The 20,291-nt window shown below is 28.8% G+C and overlaps 2 protein-coding genes across 2 annotated transcripts in view; one reads left to right on the top strand and one right to left on the bottom strand.

The window, feature by feature from the left end:
• LOC119684862 (cytochrome P450 9b2-like) overlaps positions 1-20,291 on the bottom strand; it is a 286,885-nt gene that overhangs the window by 46,567 nt on the left and 220,027 nt on the right. The gene's annotated exons all lie outside the window — the stretch shown is intronic.
• LOC119684857 (uncharacterized protein DDB_G0283357) overlaps positions 1-20,291 on the top strand; it is a 140,052-nt gene that overhangs the window by 107,828 nt on the left and 11,933 nt on the right. The window contains exons 3-6 of the mRNA XM_038098988.1: positions 1,521-1,597; positions 2,154-2,872; positions 11,084-11,450; positions 13,877-14,532. Of these exons, the coding sequence (XP_037954916.1) occupies positions 1,521-1,597; positions 2,154-2,872; positions 11,084-11,450; positions 13,877-14,488 (1,775 nt within the window). The 3' untranslated portion in view covers positions 14,489-14,532. The remainder of the gene's footprint in view (positions 1-1,520; positions 1,598-2,153; positions 2,873-11,083; positions 11,451-13,876; positions 14,533-20,291) is intronic.

Raw genomic sequence — 20,291 nt, 5'->3', positions numbered from 1 at the left:
CTCGATAGGCACCGCATCAGTCAGCCGGTATATATCTGTGTTGTAGATAACTCAGTACATAGAATAGTTGATTACTAGTATAATTTCTAATTTTTAAAGTAATTTTTTTAAATTTTTTTATTTTTTTATTCTTTTCAGATTTGTTTATATGAGATAATTGTTGAATTGCAGATCTCGAGAATTAGACACGTTATTAAGCACCTCAAAGTCAAATTCCTTAAACATCAGTCAGTATCTTGCATTGTTTTAATGACCAAAAATTCGTTACTCCTTTCTTCTGCAATTTCAACCATACAACTTATAAAAATGTTATATAATAGATGTTATATACAGTGATTGTTTTATACATAGATATGTACCGCATATACCACGTAAGAATAACACACAGAATCATTGAAGTATTTGCTTCGACTCGGCTGTTAGCAAATATGGTATCCATACTGCAAACACCTTCCCCATTGATTAAATATTCATCCATAATATAACATATATGTATATGCTTTTGATTCCTTAACATGTCAGCTATTAAATATTTTTTTATTTTCATATACACACTATCATAAGAACATTCTGAATTGATATTATGTTTTGAGATTAACAGTCTCATTTAAGCGATCTGATCTTTCGACTTTATTAATAACCAAACAGTCGTATTAGTATAAAATATTACACTAGTATAGTAATAAATTATAGTGGATTCAAAATTCAAATCAAAATTCGTTTTTATAATTTTATTGGAAAATTTCGAATATTGCTAAACTGAAACTGACTTGGCACTTGTCTACTAATGACAGAGGGTGTCATGAATTTTCCTTACCCATGTTATAAATGTTAAAATTAAACTAAAGTATAGTTACACCACTGAATTTTTGGAAGTCTATATTTCACAAATTGTAAATATTTAGAAAATGGTACTGATTTTTTGAAAATAAATAATAACAAATATAGGGAGGTTTTGAGATAATGAAATTTTGTGGAGAAGAAATTGGATAAAACCTCTAAGCTTAAAATTTAGCAGGACACGAATTCGATTCCTGGTACTTGCAGTCTCAAAAAATTATTTACGAATAATTAAATATAAGAATTATTTTCAAGACCACTAATGATGGGTATTTGGCAATACTCGAAACAGCTGTATGGTCAGCCAAATATTCAATTAATTAAAATAATATGAAATTAATTTTTGTTGATGTAGTTCACTAGTGTTCGAAAAATCTCTTTATGAAATATACTAGTTTCTATTAAATATAATAGTCACTTTCGTCAGAAAAATATGAGGTTAAATTACAACTTATACAAAACTTTTTAAATAAATAAGCTACGAACCAACATCATTCTTAAATCCAGTTTTATAGACTAAAATTCAATTAATTGGGATTTCTTAAAGTTCTTAATTTATTAGACTATATATAGCTTAATTCATAAATGTTTTTAGGTTATAGTATATAAAATGTTAATATTTAAATATATTAATAAAGGAGCGTAATACAAAAATATTTTAATAAATTTATTTTTCGTAGATAAGACAATGGATAATGTAATCTGCCAATATAATAATCAAAACTCTATTTATGTACTTAATTCCAGTTCCTATGAGGTGAGATATGTTTTTTATTTTCTTTTACAAACATTGCATATTTCTTATATATATTAAATATAATTTAATGTATTAAATAATGTTAATATATAAAAATATAAAATATAAATAAATAAATGTTTATGTAGATATGAAAATACATTCTTATATATTAAAAATCTATACATAAAATATATACACAATATAATATAAATATTATTCAAAATATAAATAAATATATAATAATATTAAAACATGTTTTTATATATTATGTATGATATAACATATGTATTATTTTTATTTACATATATTATAAAAATATATAATAACATAAAAGTGTATAATAACATAAAAATATATTTTTATATATTATAAATTTTTACGTATTTATTTATTTTATATAAAATAGATATAAAAATATATGTTTATATATTTCTATACATAAAAAATATTTATATAAATGTAAATATATATAAAATTTATATGACTTCAATTATTTTTTTTTTTGACTAACTTCCGCTATAGTATAAAAATTTATTGTTTGTTAATTATTGAAATTTATTTTCTAACCTTTTAGGAATTTTCACATTTAAATTTAATTGATGACTCGTTTGGCTCACAACTCGGTTTATTAACCGCTGACACTAGAAATTCGAATTTCACAAACAACAATTTCACAAAAATTGAAAATGGAGGTTATGCATCTGTTCCGCGCAACTTTCAAAATAAATTAAAAACTTTAGGAAATTTCAATGGAGTTGCAACGGAAGCAATCGGAAATTCTGTCGCTTCATCAACGTCATCCACAACGTGTTCTCCGGCAGCAGCTGCAATACAAAAACTGTTCAATTGCAGCAGTGCTGCCAACGTTATTAATATTTCTACGAATACCAATAGCAGTGTGAATAATTGCAACAACGCCAATAACACCAACAACAAATGCACATTTTCGGGCAGCATAGATTGTAAGACGATAGACGCAGACACCCGCACTGTATTGGGGAACTGTAGCAACGGTTATAACCACAAATATAATAACAGCCATAATAGCAATCAAACAGTTTCCGTTGGTGGTTCTGTTGTGGGTATTGGTATTGCAAATGGAAATAGCGGTGGCGGTGGCGGTGGGGGTGGTTGCGGAATAGGTGTCAGTACCAAGAAAAAATGCACAAACGTTAAATCGACTTTAATTGCTAAGAAGACAAAGTTCTGGAAACTTCTTGAGGAAGAAAAATGGCGTTTAAACGATGATGGCATCGAAAATTTAACAACAAGCAACTGCGAACGACAAACCAGGTGCGTTTAAGTGTTTAATATTTTGTTGAAATTTTAATATGTTTAAAAATAATAAAAGTTGGGAAATTGATTGATTTGATATATTTAGATAATCTCAAAAAATCTTCCTTATACCTGTACCAGGTTAAAAAAAAACAAAGAAAACCTACAAACGTTTCTTGATTGTTTTTTTAAGAATATAATTATTTAAATAATAACATTAAATTTAACTTGACAAAATATTTAGGAACTTCACCCTACAAAAGTTTCTTTTGAAGGAGTGATTTTAAAGGAATAATTGGAATATTTAATGTGTGTTTTCAAAGAAATCAATATATTAAAATAAATTATATACCATATATCCTAATAAATAACAATCTAATATTAGCTGTCCATACATGTGTTACCATGAATTTTTCATTGTGATTTATACGAAAAGACTGTATCATCTCTCTATATTCCCATTCAATGACAAGTATAAATCAGTTATTGTGACCAGTTGGCTGACTTGTAGTAAAATGCAGCGAATCTTTGTATTACCGAAACGAATATATTTCGTTATATGCAGAGAATACTTGAGTGATATGGTTGTCTTTTAATATATTTGATTTTAGTTGACTATTTGCATTGTATAGCTTAAAAAATAAAAACAAACTCTTTTCAAGGATTTTCTTTCAATAGATTTCATTTATTCTGATTTCTAAACTAATTTCATTTATTGTAACATTCACCAGCATAATGATTGGCGCTAATAGTAATGATGCTAATAGCTTTTGAATTGTATTATTTTAATATACTGATTAGGTTTCAAATCATTTCAATAACTAGAACAAAAGCGCATGTTTAAGTAAGTCGATTACTGCAAATGACTTTCCACTTTATGGCACGTTTGTGAATCCCAAATCCTAATAAAATTACAGAGTTACGTTCCGGTGACAGGAACTGTAACAAGAGTAACTTCAGCTATATATGGAATTTTGCATAGAGTTATAAAAGGATTTCGTTGGGTTTTCGCTTGCGACTATAAATTTAATGAAAAAAATCAATACATAGGACGACCATTAATATATATTAAATTATGACGTCCACAAGATTCTAAACACATACGTCGTTCGAAACATTATTCAGCAGTACTGTAAATATCCTACAGATAAGTTATCTCCTACACTATTCCTATAATGGGACTAACTATAATGAAGAAGCGACAAAAAAGATTACGTCGCAGGTATTATCTGCATCTTGAGTTTATATTGCTGCACTGAGCTCACACATATGATAAGACTAAAAATTAAAACTAATTTTAATTTTATAACTTTAATATAAATTATTTCTTCAACTTAAATTCGATTAACTTTTATTCGTTTTTAAAACTGGATGATCGATCCACTTTCTAAAATAGTCCTCAAAATCGGATTTTTTCATTTGTCACTTCGAGCTGAATTACATTAATTACTTCTGTATTTTCACCGAAAACTCTTTTTCTCAAATTTTTCTCTAAAATTTATTACAACAACTCGCGAAATTGGAATTTTTTAGGTTTGCTACTTCGTTTATGAACTGCAATAATTATTTCTTAATTTTTACCGAAGACTCTTCCTCACACGGAGCTTGGTCAGAATAATCGTGATAAAGAAAGTATCTAGGTACTTCCATTTTCTTGGTTTTGCAACAAATTTTTTATAGCGGCTAGCAGAGGTTAACAGAATACAGTATATATTTAGTATATTATTTAGAAGTTACCGTTTATTCACCCTTCAAAAAAATAACAACTACAACTTTTTCTCTAGTGAAGTTCATTAACATTATTATTTTTGTTGTTGACTTTAACTTTGATTGGCTTTAATGGATGGATTAACACCTACTAAGCTCCATACTACCATGCCTGTTGCTTTGTTTCTATGGCGTACCTGAAGAAATAAGCTTCATCATCTGTTACAATGTAAGCATTGAAGTGAATCATCCATTTTTTAGTTTTTGAAGGAAGTATTAAGCAAAACACTTACGAGTATATTTTAAAGCTTTAGTTAAATTTCGTTGAAATAGATCCTACTTATTTCTTCTTGCATACATGATTGCTTAATATTAGCGATACAGCCGTGGTATTCAAGTCCACTTTATTAGCAATCCTTTTCTGAATCAATCTTGGATCTTAATCAAATTTGAACTTCATTAGATCAGTGTTTACATCATCAGTCGAAAATTTTGAACAACAAGTTATTTGTAGAACAATATTAGGACTAAAATTTCGGAAGCTATTTCTAAACAATCACAATCGATGATACATACTTTTTATACGCTATTTGGCACTAATTATATATTTCCATCGGCCTAAGATTGGCCTGAAATTGATAAAGAATGGAAACCCGAATCGTTTGCATCAATAATAGTGGAGTTTGTATCGATGCTTTGTTATTACGATTAGGTTTTAATGTTTTCATTTTAATTGTTTACTGTGAAACTTCCAATGGAGCTTCGCAATTCTATGCCAAATAAGCTGAATTTTTTTGATTGGTTAAAATTTATTTCGCATTGCCAACCAAACTAACTTTTCAAAAAAGTCAAAAGAGTATTCACTAGTAACAAATGAAAATAGAAAGAGAAGAAAAAGAAAAGCTTAAAATTAAAAAGTGCTACGTACCATTATAGAGAATACTAGAAGAACTATTTGAAAGAATTTTTTCTGAAAACATTTTTCAATATTAAAGTTTCCTATCGGCTTAAAGAATAAATCCAGCTAAAATAGTATAACAAAACAATTTTCAAAATAATTACTTGGTTCTTAGTAGTGTTAATTTAATTGCATTTAATTTAGTAGTCAATTAAAGAGACTCTGCAATTATCTACTTATTATTTGGCACAAGTAGCCATGACCCTAGCTTCCGGATTATGTTCGTAGCTATTCGTTATCTTTCCATTCTAAGTACTTAATAATTAATATTATTATAAATAAATATATGATAAATAAATAATATAAATATTATCATAACTGGTCTTTAAATAACTATAATTATTTAATTCAATTATTCTATAGTTGGTTTATGATATCGTTATAATATAACACAGCATATGAATTTGTTAATAAACATCTACAGTAAAGTAACACAACTCGAAGTTTAAATATACAAGTTAAGTAGGGCTTTAAGTAATTCGGTTATTGTACGCTGACTCTGTGCTTCAAATTTGGCAGGTTATGAGTATGAGACTTGTAGTCTCAAAAAATTTTTTACTATTTATTAAATATTGGAAATAATTCTAAGATCAACAATATATATATGTTCAGTCGAAAATTGAATTAATTAAAAAAAAATACAAATATTTTTGTTCTTGCAATTCACTATTGTTCGAAACTTCTCTATTAAAAACAATAGAGTCTATTACGTGAAATAGTCACGACAGTCATAACTGACGTTATAATCAAATTTAATATAATCTTCCAAATAAATAATAACATTTTTCCACATCATACCCATTATATGGTGAAAATTTGTAGGTGTTCTTTGAAGCAAAGCAGTGACACATTCCAATATCATGAAGGTAAATGAAAGAAGGCAATCTCAACAGTGATTGTATTTAAAACATCTCAACATCTAGAAGTAAGTCTGTTCTTAGTCGCTGTAAATCACTTGAATTTAGTGAGAATTTAGTTCATCTACTCTCCAATAAAGAATCCAATTGAAATTGAGAACACTTTTATTGCTTTCGGCCTTTTATGTTAGTACTCGTAATATTGCCTAACAAAGCAATTTTAATTTTTCCACTTACTACCTTGTGCACCTTCAACTTCCTTTGAGCACGTAAAAAACTTATCCTGCTCTTCACTGGTACGGTTGAAACACAAATTGACAGAGTTTATTGCGTTTTCTTGCATGAAACTGCTGCTGAGTTCTTAGGCGGCAACTTTGAGGAGAAGTTTAAGTTATGCTAGGCAATTTGGGTCATGAAAACCTAAAGACGCATAGTGTAAAATTGAAACTAGTGAGAAGAAATGCAGCAGAATGAACTTAAAAGTGTTGGAAGAAAATATTTCTGAACAATGTAATAAAATTTCCAACACTTAACAACCAAACGCTCATTTACAACATAAGAGTATACTATGCAATGCTTTTGGTAGTGCGAAAGGGAAACGCCAGAATTCCAATGCAATGTGGTGCCAAAGTGTTCATTGCTGCACTTTGCCTGCGAGTAAAAGCGTTAATAATATTGTTTAAAGTTAATGCCTTATGCCACATTGCCTTAACCGAGAAAAGTGGCACGTTTTGTGCGGTTCTTTGCAGAAGGTGGCCAGGCATAAGTTGGCTCTTTTGAAAATCATTAAATTCATGACTTTAAATGAAAAACTTATAAGGCAACAAAAAAAAAAATTAAAATACTTTTTTTCTAATTTCATTTCTTCAGAATATGCTTTATGTGCAAAAACTTCCAAATGAAACCAATATGGGCAGCTCAGGCTCTGGGCAGGAAAAGTCATTTCTTGTGCCGTTGCTCGTTTCTCCAAATCGACACAGCACTTTTGTAATAATTATGTCAAAAAGTTTTCGCATAATAAGTTTGGAATATTGTCGGTAACGCTTAACATTCCAGTACATTCAAATAGCAGTAAGGAACAAACAAAGTTGGTGGCGAAGAAAATTATTTCGAAATAAACACTGGAGATTAAAAATGAGAAAAAATCTTTTAATTAAAACTTGAGCATTTTGTGCGTTTCAATTATTTTTGATTTATTTATGTGAAAAGTTGAACATTCGTGTGTACCAAATACAATATTTGGTGTTTTGAGTCATGATTCCTCTTGACTCTTGGCATTTGAATCTATAGTACAGATTCGAATGAGTATTATTTTGTATATAACAATTAAGTTTTTAAATACAATAATTTTACAATTAATGCCCTTAACAGTTTGCCAGACTAAATGAAAATAATTGAATGAATATTGTAGCAATTTTTGCTCCAAGAAAAACTCTTCCAAGTATGCCAAAGTTATACCTTTGACGCATTTCAACAATTCGGATTCTCTGTCAACATTCTTAGTTGAAACTGAATTTGCATTTCTTGTGCAGCTGTTTTGCATGTTAGCTTCGGAACTTGGCAACTATTTGCACAGAAAAGTTTAAAACTACGTTTTCTCTAGTAATCTTATTTTATTAAAAATATTTGAACAAGTAAAAGTAATACTTTTAGCGTTAGAAGAATTATTCATGCAAAAAAAAAATTCGGATTTCAACTCAAATTAATATAATATCCTTTTTTATAATTTATCTTCATGATAAAGTGGAAATTATCGAAATTAATTATTCATATTGTTCAATAAAATGGTGTAAAAGGAAGCGCTACAACTTCAAGGAATTGATTTGTAATGTAAAGTGGAGCCACCAATGACTTAGATTTTCTTTAGTATTTGTTATAAAAATGAAAAGATAATGACTAAACGTCCAACCCCTAATTAGGTCAAAGAATTAATAATTGGAAAGCAGAATCCAACAAAAACGGATTTAAAAAAAAATTAAATTTCAAAGGAAAATTCCTTTTCTTTACGAATGTACAAGCTTTACAAGGAGTTCAACACCCCATTTGCGGCTATAGTGCACAAAAGTCCTTGGGCACGCACCTGTAGAGTATATATTACATTAAGCTCTCATGTAAACCTTACGAAGTTACTTATGAAGCCTGTGTCTCCTCATAATCTCCGAGAAGTTCAACAGCCCCATTTGCGGTTATAGTGCACAAAAATCCTTGGGCACGCACCTATGAAGTATATAACATAGTATGTTATATAAAGGTCTCATGTAAACCTTACGAAATCACTAATGAAGCTTGTGTTTCCTCATAGTCTCCGAGATCGACGTCTTATGGATATATACTCTTTCGCAATCGAATTACATTGAAAAAAGCCTGAACTTAACCAATTTCATTGGTAATAATATTTAACATATTTAGCATTATCTGGCTCTAGAGTATTCTTTCAAAACGCATCACGTTGGTTCAACCATACCACATGTTGGTTTTCATAATTTCTTTGCTACATGAGCTAAACTTTCCCCAACAAAATGATCAGGTCAATTTAACTAGTATGTGGTTAGAGCATATTTTTCTGAGTGTACATAGATCATTTACTTTTAGAGAACCTTTATTTTCTATTACTAATCTTTTCTAAATGTGTACCGACAACAGGAAGTCATTTAAGTACAGATCGTTTTTGTGTTTTTGTATGAAAATAAAATAACAATTATTCATTTTTAAAAATATTACATTATATATTCATTATTACTATAATATAGTTCATTATTTTTGAGTACATTCTTTAGAGGATTATTGGGTGTAACATTTTTAAGATATTTTTTGTTTTACTCCCAATTTTGTTTAATTATCGAATTCTGAACTCTATAGTTACGCGTTGAATTGAATCATAAATTGTTCGGAAAATCTTGGTTTTGAATGTTATCTTCCTTTCCTTATCGTTTCTGTTTTATTTTAAAGCTATAATTTAGTAACGAGCGAATGACTGCTCGATAAATAAGAAGTTTACACTTACATGATAATAGTGTAAATTTCAAAGGACTAAGTATCGTGGAGTGTACTTTCCAATTTGAATTTTTATACTTTTTTTATGGTTACCGTTCTATAACTCTGCGTTTAGGTATGTTTATTTGGCGATACCTTTGAATGTATAATTGGACTAAAATTAAAGACAATATTATTTTTAAATAAAAAGTTTTTTCTATATTTCTAGTTGTTCAACAAAATTTTAAGTAATATCACTTTTCCACACAATATGTGAAAATTATGTGAAAGTTATGTGAAAATAAATTATTTAAAAGCACTACTATCTCAAGGTATTTGGTTTTGAAAAAGAATGATTTATGAGAAAATGTGCCTTTGAATATTTCCTAAGATCACTGATAATGAGTACTTGGCAATAATTGAAACAACGATGTATGGTCAACGATATTTCAATAAATTAATTTAAAAATTTTTATGGTTTTTTCCTCATAACTTTTCGCACCCTTCTAAAATATTATTACTTTTTAATTAATTGAATTTTTGTCTAATCATACAACTGTTTTCAGTATTGCCAAATACCTATCATTAGTGGTCTTTTTAGAATTATTTTTTATATATAATTATTCGTATTCGTATTAATTTGCTTAGACTGGAAGTACCGAGGGTTAAACTGGTAGTCTGCCAAATTTGAAGATGAGAGAATTAACAGAACAGAATTAAAGTAGAAAAAAATTTTACTTTTTGTGAATGTAATAATTTTTATTTAATTATACTTTAAGGAGTCTTTTAAAATAAAACTATTTTTATTACTTAACTTAATTTTAGAGCAATAATTTCGATTATAAAATTTTAAGATACCTATTGAATGCACATATAAAATGATTGCGTCATGGGTTCTTCTGTTTAATTGTAAAAAGTTTTCTTTTAGTTTAACTTTCTCATTACGTTTAATTAAAAATTAAATTACAAAGACTGCGTTTTTACGTTTCTGTAATTAGCACAAGAAATTTTTCAAGAATAATTATTTTTGTATGAATGCAATTTCTTTTTCTTTATTAAAAAAAATTTATTTTAATATAAATAAATTTTTATTATTTTTACTTAATTGAATGATTAAAATAAATGTAAAATTATTTTATATTCATTATTGTCTGACAGCATTTTGCTAACAAGAAACGCAAAGAAAAGTTGAAGGTTGGCTAACTCCTTGCATTTGCTTGCGTTCTTTCCCTTACGCAACGCTTTTACTATGATTGCTTGCATTAATATCTTTGAATTTATTTTAGAACTGAATTTAACGGAGGAACGTATTTGTCGGAAGAACGCAATCATTATAGATTGGTCTTATGAAATTTTTCTGGTGTTTAGTTACACTCGATTAAAATCGCTTACTTTCCAGTTTGGTATATAAAAGATCTTAGAACGCGTAATTTTGATTTATTACCATTTAGAATATTAAAGTTATATTATATGTACCATATATGACTGCATTTCTATCAAATGAAAATGCTCATATAATTTATTTTCTACATATGTTTATTTCACTTAAAATGATTTGAAGGTTAAATAAATATAAAATGACTTCAGCTAATACTTAACTATAAATCTTAACAAAGACTTTTACTATTTGCTGAATTTTCTGAAACTATAAAAACTTAAATCATAAATTATTTTACTAACCATTAATAAAGAGATTTTTATTTTATTTATTTCTTCATGCATTGAACACAATAGTGATAGCATCAGTTTATGTGCTCCATCTACTTCCACTTCCTACACTTCAAATGGTTTTGCTGTCGACAGCAACTCGTGCAGGGAAAAATTAACCTCCGACCTAGAATCACCAGCATTAGAGCAATCAATGGCAACTGATGTAACATTTAATGCAAAAAAGTTCTATACAAGCAATAAAGCACCAACGACAAGTCAACTGCCATCAAGCAACTGGAGCGGAAGCCATGATAGTAGCAGCAGTAAACAACAGGAATACCAAATACAACAATCACAGCAAAAGTCCAGCCATGAGTTGTACAAGGAAGCCGCTCAACTGTTGGGACTGTCTTGTACCCTTTGTGATAATTGCCGTTGCCTTGACTGCCAGGTATTAATTTATTTTAATTGTTTTAACAAGGAAATTAACTGTGACTCGTTATGGAATCAATTTAATGGAAATTTAATAATTTATATTCATGTTTTATGCTGTGAAATGAATTTGAAGGATAGTTGGAATTTTTAAAGAAGAATGAAGTAAGAAAGTCAGTTCGCCAACAAACAAAATTTGTTCCAAGTTTGTAGATTTTAGATTAAACAAAAAATGTTAAACAAAAGTCTTAGTTAAAATGTTAAACATAAAGTCTTATTTAATGAAAGTTTGTTAAGAAATACTCTCACCCAAAGTAAAGTAGTGGTTATTTCCTATGTACTTTATACATACCATATATGGTAGAAATGTTATTTTAAGTAAACATTTTCATTAAAAACGAAACTACACGTCGGACACGATATAGTTCAAATGTACTTCTGATCAGTTTGATGTACGTCTGATCAGCATGATGTGTTAGAAACAGTTTTTTACTGATCATCTACATATTTTTATTTTTATGTTTAAGTCTATCTGTATAACAGCTGGTATGAAAACAAATCTATCAGTTTTTTCGCACAATGTTCCATGCTATATCTAGATCAACAAATATTAAATTGATTGACTAGATCATGCAGCTTATATAGAGAAGAAGTAAAATTTTAAGTGTATGCATGCATACAGTTTTAGATAAAAAAGATATTTTTAATAGATAATTGATTAACAAAATTATTAATAGGTTAGGTTCCGCATAATAGTGCATAGCACAGATCGCGTTTTAGTAGAATGCACGAAAATAGACCTATCAGGTTTGGCTGATTCATATGATAGCTGTCATTTTATGGAGTACTTGGGACTTTCTTAAGAATGTTATAATGTTCTATGCATATTTTGTGTAGTTTGCATTTTTCGATACAATTCAATTATTAAAAGATATTCAATCTAAATCTGTGGTATTACCTTTAAATTCGAGAGATGACGTCTAAGTGACTAAGTTTCAGAGTAATAGATGTTTAACAAGAAGAAGAGTGTGCTATCTCTTATAGACCCCGAACCAATAGGCCATCTAAGCACTTCATTCGACATAGTCTTGAATTACGAAATGTTTTTGGGGTGTAGCTTAAAAGCTCTTATAGATTCCAGTAAAACATTGGCACTTCTAATAATAAAAACACTAGAAATTAATAGGTGGGGAATATTGTGTTATGTTTACATATTTGTTGGTAACTATGGTTAATAATTATTTTAAAAATGTTAATGGAGAATGCATAATGCAGAGATAAAAGAAATAAATGTTCATATTAATATCAAAGTTATTTAAACTAGGTATTATATGCTTTCCACTACCGTCTCTATTTCGTACCTAACGATTCATTTCATAAAGTTCTCTGATTCAGACAGACTTATTTCTTAACAGTTCCAAAAATAAATAGTTCCATAACAGTTCCATAAATAAAGAAATTTAAGTCCACACCCTAATCAACCTATGGTAAATATTTGGAGTAGTGGTATAAGGGCTGACAGATTTGGTGTCTACTTTAAAAGCGACAAAATATATTTCGATTTATGAATAACTTTTTTGCGTGTGGTTTAACTATTCTGACTTTTTGTATATATAGAATCTATATTGTAGCTAAATACTAAGTCAATGTTATATATATCTTGTAAGCATTTATAGATAACTTTCGTTTTAGCCGTGTCCAGTAGCCTTCTGTAGCACACAGCCCAATCAGCGGCTTTAGTTTTCCGCTTAAAATTTGGATGTGATTCTGCAACGGTTGCCGAATCACAAACTTTTCTAACCGAAGTATTTTTATTTATTCATATGAAATGACCAAGCTTGTAAAGCCATTGAATTCTTTTATGCTTAACTATGCTTATGTTGCACTATAGCTCTTGCAACTTATCGCTCCATCTTATTAAGTACTCGTAATCAATGCGCATGAGATTCATGTCTTCCGAAAAGCTTTTACCTCGTATACTCCCAATCTTTTCTTATCTATTCTGTCCTATATAGGAGGACAGGCATGATAAGGCACTTGTACAGCTTGGTTTTTATTTGTCGAAAGAGGACCGTATTTTAAATAGTAAGTCATCAAGTACCATGACGCCAGCAATGGATCACTGGCATCAAGGAAGCTACAAGAGTTTTTTTTTTTATATTTAGACTAGAGTTTTTCAATGAATATGATTTTAGACATATTAACATTTTATGAATAGATAGGTTATAATAGTAATCTTGTGTAAAGCATATAAATATTTTGCACTATTTATGATGGTTATGCGATGAACTTATTTTTTAAGCTATAAAATTTAATTCCTCATTAGTTATGTTTATGAATTATTCAAAAAAAACATATCAAAGTATGTTATTAACATCAAATAAATCAGTATTAAGTTTTTTTTTGTGTTCTTAATATTAACATATTCGTCTCTTTACATTTCAGAGTGGCTACTTTGATTGCGATGATTCTGATAGTTACTCTGAGCTGTCATTTATGGACGAATATGACGATGATGTAGTAACAAGCAACCTAACGGAACTGATGATGCACACGCATAATTATGCTGATATAACGACAACATATTGCAACAGACAAAAGGAACAAAGTCATGAATGCACAGATGCAAATTGTAATATGAACGTTAACGACACAAACAATGGATGCGTTGATGATGTGCTAGCAAATAATTGCCACGTTATACAACACGAGCTCGAGTTACAAGCCCATCAGCAGGATAAAATGCATATTTGTCCAGAAAGTGATGTATCGCCCGCACATTGCCATTTGGAAAAAAATAAGGCCAACTGTACAAATAGGCCGGAACGTAAATGTGACTTAATCTCTACTACATCGACTACAAGTGCAAAAGCAGCGATTGATGAACTCATACGTGAAGAGAAACAAATTGAACAGCATCAGCACCTTCATCAGCAAAGCAATGAACTGGAAAATTGTGCAAGTTTCAATGAGTTGAGTTTATTGGATGTAAAGGTTAAGCAACATGAAACTATAACAGTAATAAGTAATGCAAGCGATGATAGGAATTTGCAGTAGGTCATTGGATGAGACATAGGATGAGAATAAAATCCAAAATGAAGGTATGATGCCATTATAATTTTTTTGATTTTGAAAAGTTTAAAATTTAAGTTTTAATTATTTACGAAATTTACTATATATTTACTATAAATTTACTATATATAGTACGATAGTTCGTACGGCTGTATCGGTCTTAAACATGACTAACATTATGCGCTAGTCCAGTTTATGTTGGACGGTCTTTGCAATGTCCAATATTCTACACTAGTCCAGTTTACGGTTCACGCAACTATAGTCAGAAGTAACAATAAGTCGCGATAAATTACCCAATGTATCATTCTCTCATCTTACAAAAGGTTTCTTACTTTTGAGACTTGTTTTTGATATTATTATATTGAATGTTTTTTTTAGCTAAAGCTTTATCTTCCATTCTAACGGCATGTTCTAGTTAGTGTAGCTGTCGGACTGTATTCACTTGTCAATAGCGTGGTACAACTCAAACGGTTCATCGTACCATCGAGAATAATATTGATCATTAATGAAATGTTTTCTCTAGAAGATTCAGTTGATCTACATTACTCAAACTTGAGTGCAATTTAACAGTACGGACAAAATATATAACATATTTTGTCCGTTATTTTTGGTCATTGCGAGAATGATCTCGACTTCTCAACTACTGAGATCATAGTAGTACTTGTTGGTGATTGTGATTACTTAGTTAATCTTGAGGAAAAGTTATTGCTCCTGTTAATACTGTGCACAAAGTTTTGTACAACTTGAGAAGTATGGCAAAAATATTTGAAATTTTATATGTTTCTACCTTACGAATGTTGTTTTTTAGCATTATGTAAAGAATTCCATCCTAGTATGTGGTGAGTGCAATTTTGCAAAATTGTATATATTTTACAGCAATCAAAATTAGACATATTATAAATATACATGATTCGTTACAATCCAATCTAAGAAGGTTTTATATCAAGAAGATTATGGTTCCTGTCAATTTAATTTTTAGTTCGTTTTTTTCTGGATTACACGTACTATCTGGTCAATGTTGGATTTACTATGTTTGAAACTACACTTTAATATCTTATCAATTCTTTGATTGTTGGCTTCAGTCTTCCTTAGAGTGTGCTTGCAAAATCGGTATAAGCTACGACGAGTGCGAGGATGCTTCAGTAAATCGTAAATATCATTAAGTCACTCTTTTAATGTATAGGGGGAGTATAAATAAACAATACACAAATTCAAGCCATTAAACATACTTTCAGTAGAAATTATCTTGCACAAAAATGAAAACAAGTTCTTTATCGACTATCGGTAAAATCTATAGGTGGCTATGGTTTTAGCGATATTTTATTAGAATTAACAGTTTAAATTTCATCAGTTCATCAGTATCATCAGTTCTTAGTTCATCAAATCGGTTTCTATATCAAGTTCACTAATTTCACGATTAAGAAAATTAGGGTATCCTTTTATTCTTCGTCGCCTATAATGTTTTTGCAGGCATACCATAGGAAAGACTGAGGCCAGCAATTAAAGAACTGATAAAACGTTAAAGAGTTGTTTCAAATGAACAGATATTAACATACGTCCAATCCAGGAAAGGAGAAATAAAAATTAAATTGACACACACCATCATTTTCTGGACTTGAAATCTTCTTCGAAAGGATGGTATGGAGTCATTTATATCCATAATATGTCTAGGAATCGTTCCAGTGTTTCTACATCTTGCCATAAAGAATTTGAAAAAAAATTTATTACTGCAATTTAAATATAAAAATCGAATTGTATTTTACAGTATTGCTCTTACAATTTATTTTTCTCTTATATGCCAAAAACTTTAATTCTAAATTTTAGTGATTTAAATTGTGACTTACTCTGAGTGTTGTATGTATTAAAGTCAGATAATTGAAATGTTTAAGAAAATTCCTTTCCCTACTAGAAAAGAAAATGTTCAAAATTACAACTCAAGTTAAATCGTTCTATTTAAGTTAACATTGTATCAGTCAACGATAATCTATAATATTCCCCCACCCTAAACTATTATGTTAAATCTTACTTGTCTTAAACATATTTCCCTCTTTTATTACTAACAATAGTCATATATGCATTTATAGTAAACCCTTTAACCAAACTAAAACAGAAACAAAATTGCAACTTTTAAAAGAAGAATTTCTTCCAAATCCCCACCCCACCCACGTTCGGTTGAAAAGGGATTTTGTGAAAATTCTTTTCACATGCACACATGAAAACTCTTTCAAACCTAATCCAACAAATAGTACCTTAAAGTCACAATATGGAATCATACATCGATTCTTAACACTGGCAGCAGTTGCAGGGAATGATTGCAATGCGATCCCTCTTAACCGATTCCGATTATTTGCACTTAAATGAAAACATTGTGTGTGGTGAATGCAAAGTGTAATTCGTTGTAAATTCAATTTTTTCTATCTATCACATTCTGCGGTAATGCTTAAAGTGTTGACAGATGTTATCCTTTTGCTCCAGAAAAAGTTAAATGAAGGTTACTTTAATCTCTACACGCTGCCAAGGATGCAAGTGCAGACGCAACTGTTACATTTTTGTTTGTTTTTGTAATGGCAACATTATTTCTATACGTAAACAGTAGCCTTGAAGTTGCTCGGGTAATTAATTTTCCTTTAAGTTTTGTAGGAAATGCAAGAGAATTTATATGCGAATAGATAAAAACACTTAAGTAAATTGAATTTAGTTCAATGGAATATAAACAAAATAAATTATTCAATATTAGAGAAAAACAGAATTTAAAAATAAAGGAAAAAATTAAGTAATTAAATTAAATAATATTTTTTTTCCTCTTTTTTTTTATAGTTTTAAGCTTAAAGAAGAAACTATAGTTATTCTAAAATAATTTTGTTGAGGTTTAGAAATGAATACTGCTATTTATTAGATCTATGAAGAATTACTGAACATCTCACCTACTACAAATAGTGCAAATCTTAGTCATCAGTACCGCTCTTATTACGTATGTCTACAAAAAATAAGAATATCACAACATTGTTACTATGATATTGATATTTTTATTAATGTTCCTATTCATATTTAATGATTATTTATATTTTATACGGACGCCCACTAACATTTATAATATATAGTACTTGTTACATTTATATAAATAGTAGTATATATATCTTTTTCGTTGATTGCAGTCCATGTTTATTAGTCCTGCAACAATATTCATCTCCATTAAACACTAAATGCTTCCAGTCATTTATATACGTAATATATATATATATAGTTGTAGTATATCTATACTATCGGACCTATTCTGTGCACTTGACAGATTTGTCAAATTCTTTAATAAAATTTTTGATTTTTATAAAGCAGAATGCTTTTTGGTATTCTGGACATATCTTGACAAATTTCAAAGCTCAAGTACCTAATGCTTTCCACCACACTATGGTGTAAAGTGTTTTGTATATAAAACTGTTCGTAACTGTTCGTAATTGTTCGTAACTGTTCATAAAAAATGCTTGTATAGAGCACATATTTTAAATTGTCGAAAGCATTTTTCATACATTCAAATCACAATAAAAAATATGCTTGTGAGAAGCGTATATTTTAGTTAACAATATTTGTCATGCATGCAAAAAATAAAAAATGCTTAAAAAAAGCATATTTTAATAGTTGTCAACAGCATTTGAAGTATTGACAACTAACAAGGAAAATAGCTTTTTATTTATGTCACAGAATACCAAAACCTTTACAGCAGTCAATTTTGACAAGTGTCAATGTTTGACAAGTTTATAAAGTGCACAGAATAGGTCCGTTAGTATATATGTGATATGTATATATATGTATCGCTCTAAGTTATACTGATTTATTTCTTCTTAGTTGCAAGATGTTTCTCTCGTTTAAAAGAAATTAGAAATACATGATAATTTTATATAATTTATGCAAAATACATACTGTAGGTTGCGCAGCATTCTTATTGTTCTTATATATTATATGTAACATATATATATAATATTTGTATGTCAACTATACTATTTTTTCTTGATCTTATTTTTGTGTTTACCAAATGGATTGATATATCCCGAAATTTGTTTAACCACAGGCACAACATTTTACAATGCTAATTTCTAATAGCTAGCCACCACTATTGTTCAGGTATAATCTTTGAACTATATATTGATTATATTAAATATAGTCATTGAACTATATTTTTATCATGGTTTGTAACCATGATATAATTATGTGGGAGTAATAGTGACAACGCTCTAAAAGCTGGAGTTTTGAGCACAAAGAAAAAGCATCCGGAACGATATGTTTTTTCTTTTTTAGCTAATAAACAAAATGAATAAAATGTAGCTTTCTTTATATACTGCTATATCTCTTCAGCTGCTTACACCTATTTTTTGTAAAATATATTCTTAAACTTCGTTTTTCTATTCTTTTTAAGAACGATGTTTATCTATTTTGAATAATAAATTTGTTTTGTGTTAACATATATATCTTAATGGAGACTTAATTTTGGCATAATACTTCTCTAAACAGCTTTATTCGGTGTTACATGCGATTTGAGCTACTAACAATTATTTTTTTAAAATGTATTTTTAAACTTTGTTTTTCTATTTTAGTCTAGAACTGTGCTTATCTATTTAGAGGTATATAATTTCTTCCAGCTTATAGTTGTTAATGGAAAATGACTTCTATCTGATACTTCTCTAAACTTAACCGCTACTTCTCTCTAGCTACATCTATTTTTTAAAATCTGTGCTTTGACTTCATTTTCTTATCTTTCCAGGTCTTTATTTATGTTTTCAGTGCTATACATATTCTCAGCTTATAAGTTCTTAATTGCTGCTGCAATAATATTTATTTAAACGTCTTTCTTGAACTCTGTGTTCCTTTAGCTATATGCATCTTTTTTAATTAGCTCATTAATGTCGTTTCTTCATTTTTTGTTTGTGATCTTCTTCTTCTACTGTTTCGCAAAGGGATCTACAGCTACTATATTTCTTTAAGCGTGTTTTATTAAATGTTATATATTTCTTTTTAAGCTAACAGTTTGTAATGGAAAATCACTTTTGCCATAACCTAAATTTTTTTAAGTATCTTCTGTAAAACTAATTTTCAGCATTTTAGTCATAGCCCGAATGTCTCAATTTCACCGTGCCCGTGACACTCTACATAACATAGCCCTTACTAAAATTGAACTAAAATAATTTTTAGTGCTAATTACAAGCATAGTAAAGTACTAACAAGCAATATTCATAATTAAATTCTGATATTGTATATAAATTACATTTTAACTACTGCATGAAGTGTTCTGTTCACATTGAGCGTGATATTAATATACATTCAGTTATTCGATTCGTTTGTTATTTGGGTGATTCCTTTTGTATTTCTAGTATAAGGAGTATGTTATTAAAAGTGGGATTATCTGGTTTCAGATATTATTATAAAATAAAAAAATATTATGATGTATGTGTTATACATAAAGTTAAAAAAAAGTAAATCATTTATTATTTTATAATTAATATAATTTGATTTTTCTGTTCTTCTATATTTATTTTAATTTTATTAAGTAATTTTTTCATTCACTTATTCATTGTAGTCTGCTATTGTACATATAGAAATATAAAAAATTTTAGTCTTTACTTAGGAAGGAAGCGTCAACTATTTTGATTGTTAATAAGAATACTAAGAGCATCATAATAAAAACTTTTCCTTTGTAATGTCATATCTTATCAATACAAAATTCATAGAATTTACAAAATACAAAGCTCGCTTATTACATCCTTCCGGTACAAAATAACAAAACTTAAGAAGGATTCAC

This window comes from Teleopsis dalmanni, chromosome 2 (assembly GCF_002237135.1).
Source record: "Teleopsis dalmanni isolate 2A chromosome 2, ASM223713v2, whole genome shotgun sequence".
NCBI classification, from domain to species: domain Eukaryota; kingdom Metazoa; phylum Arthropoda; class Insecta; order Diptera; family Diopsidae; genus Teleopsis; species Teleopsis dalmanni.
The sequence above is the reverse complement of the archived record's forward strand: the minus strand, read 5'-3'. Positions and strand labels throughout refer to the sequence as shown.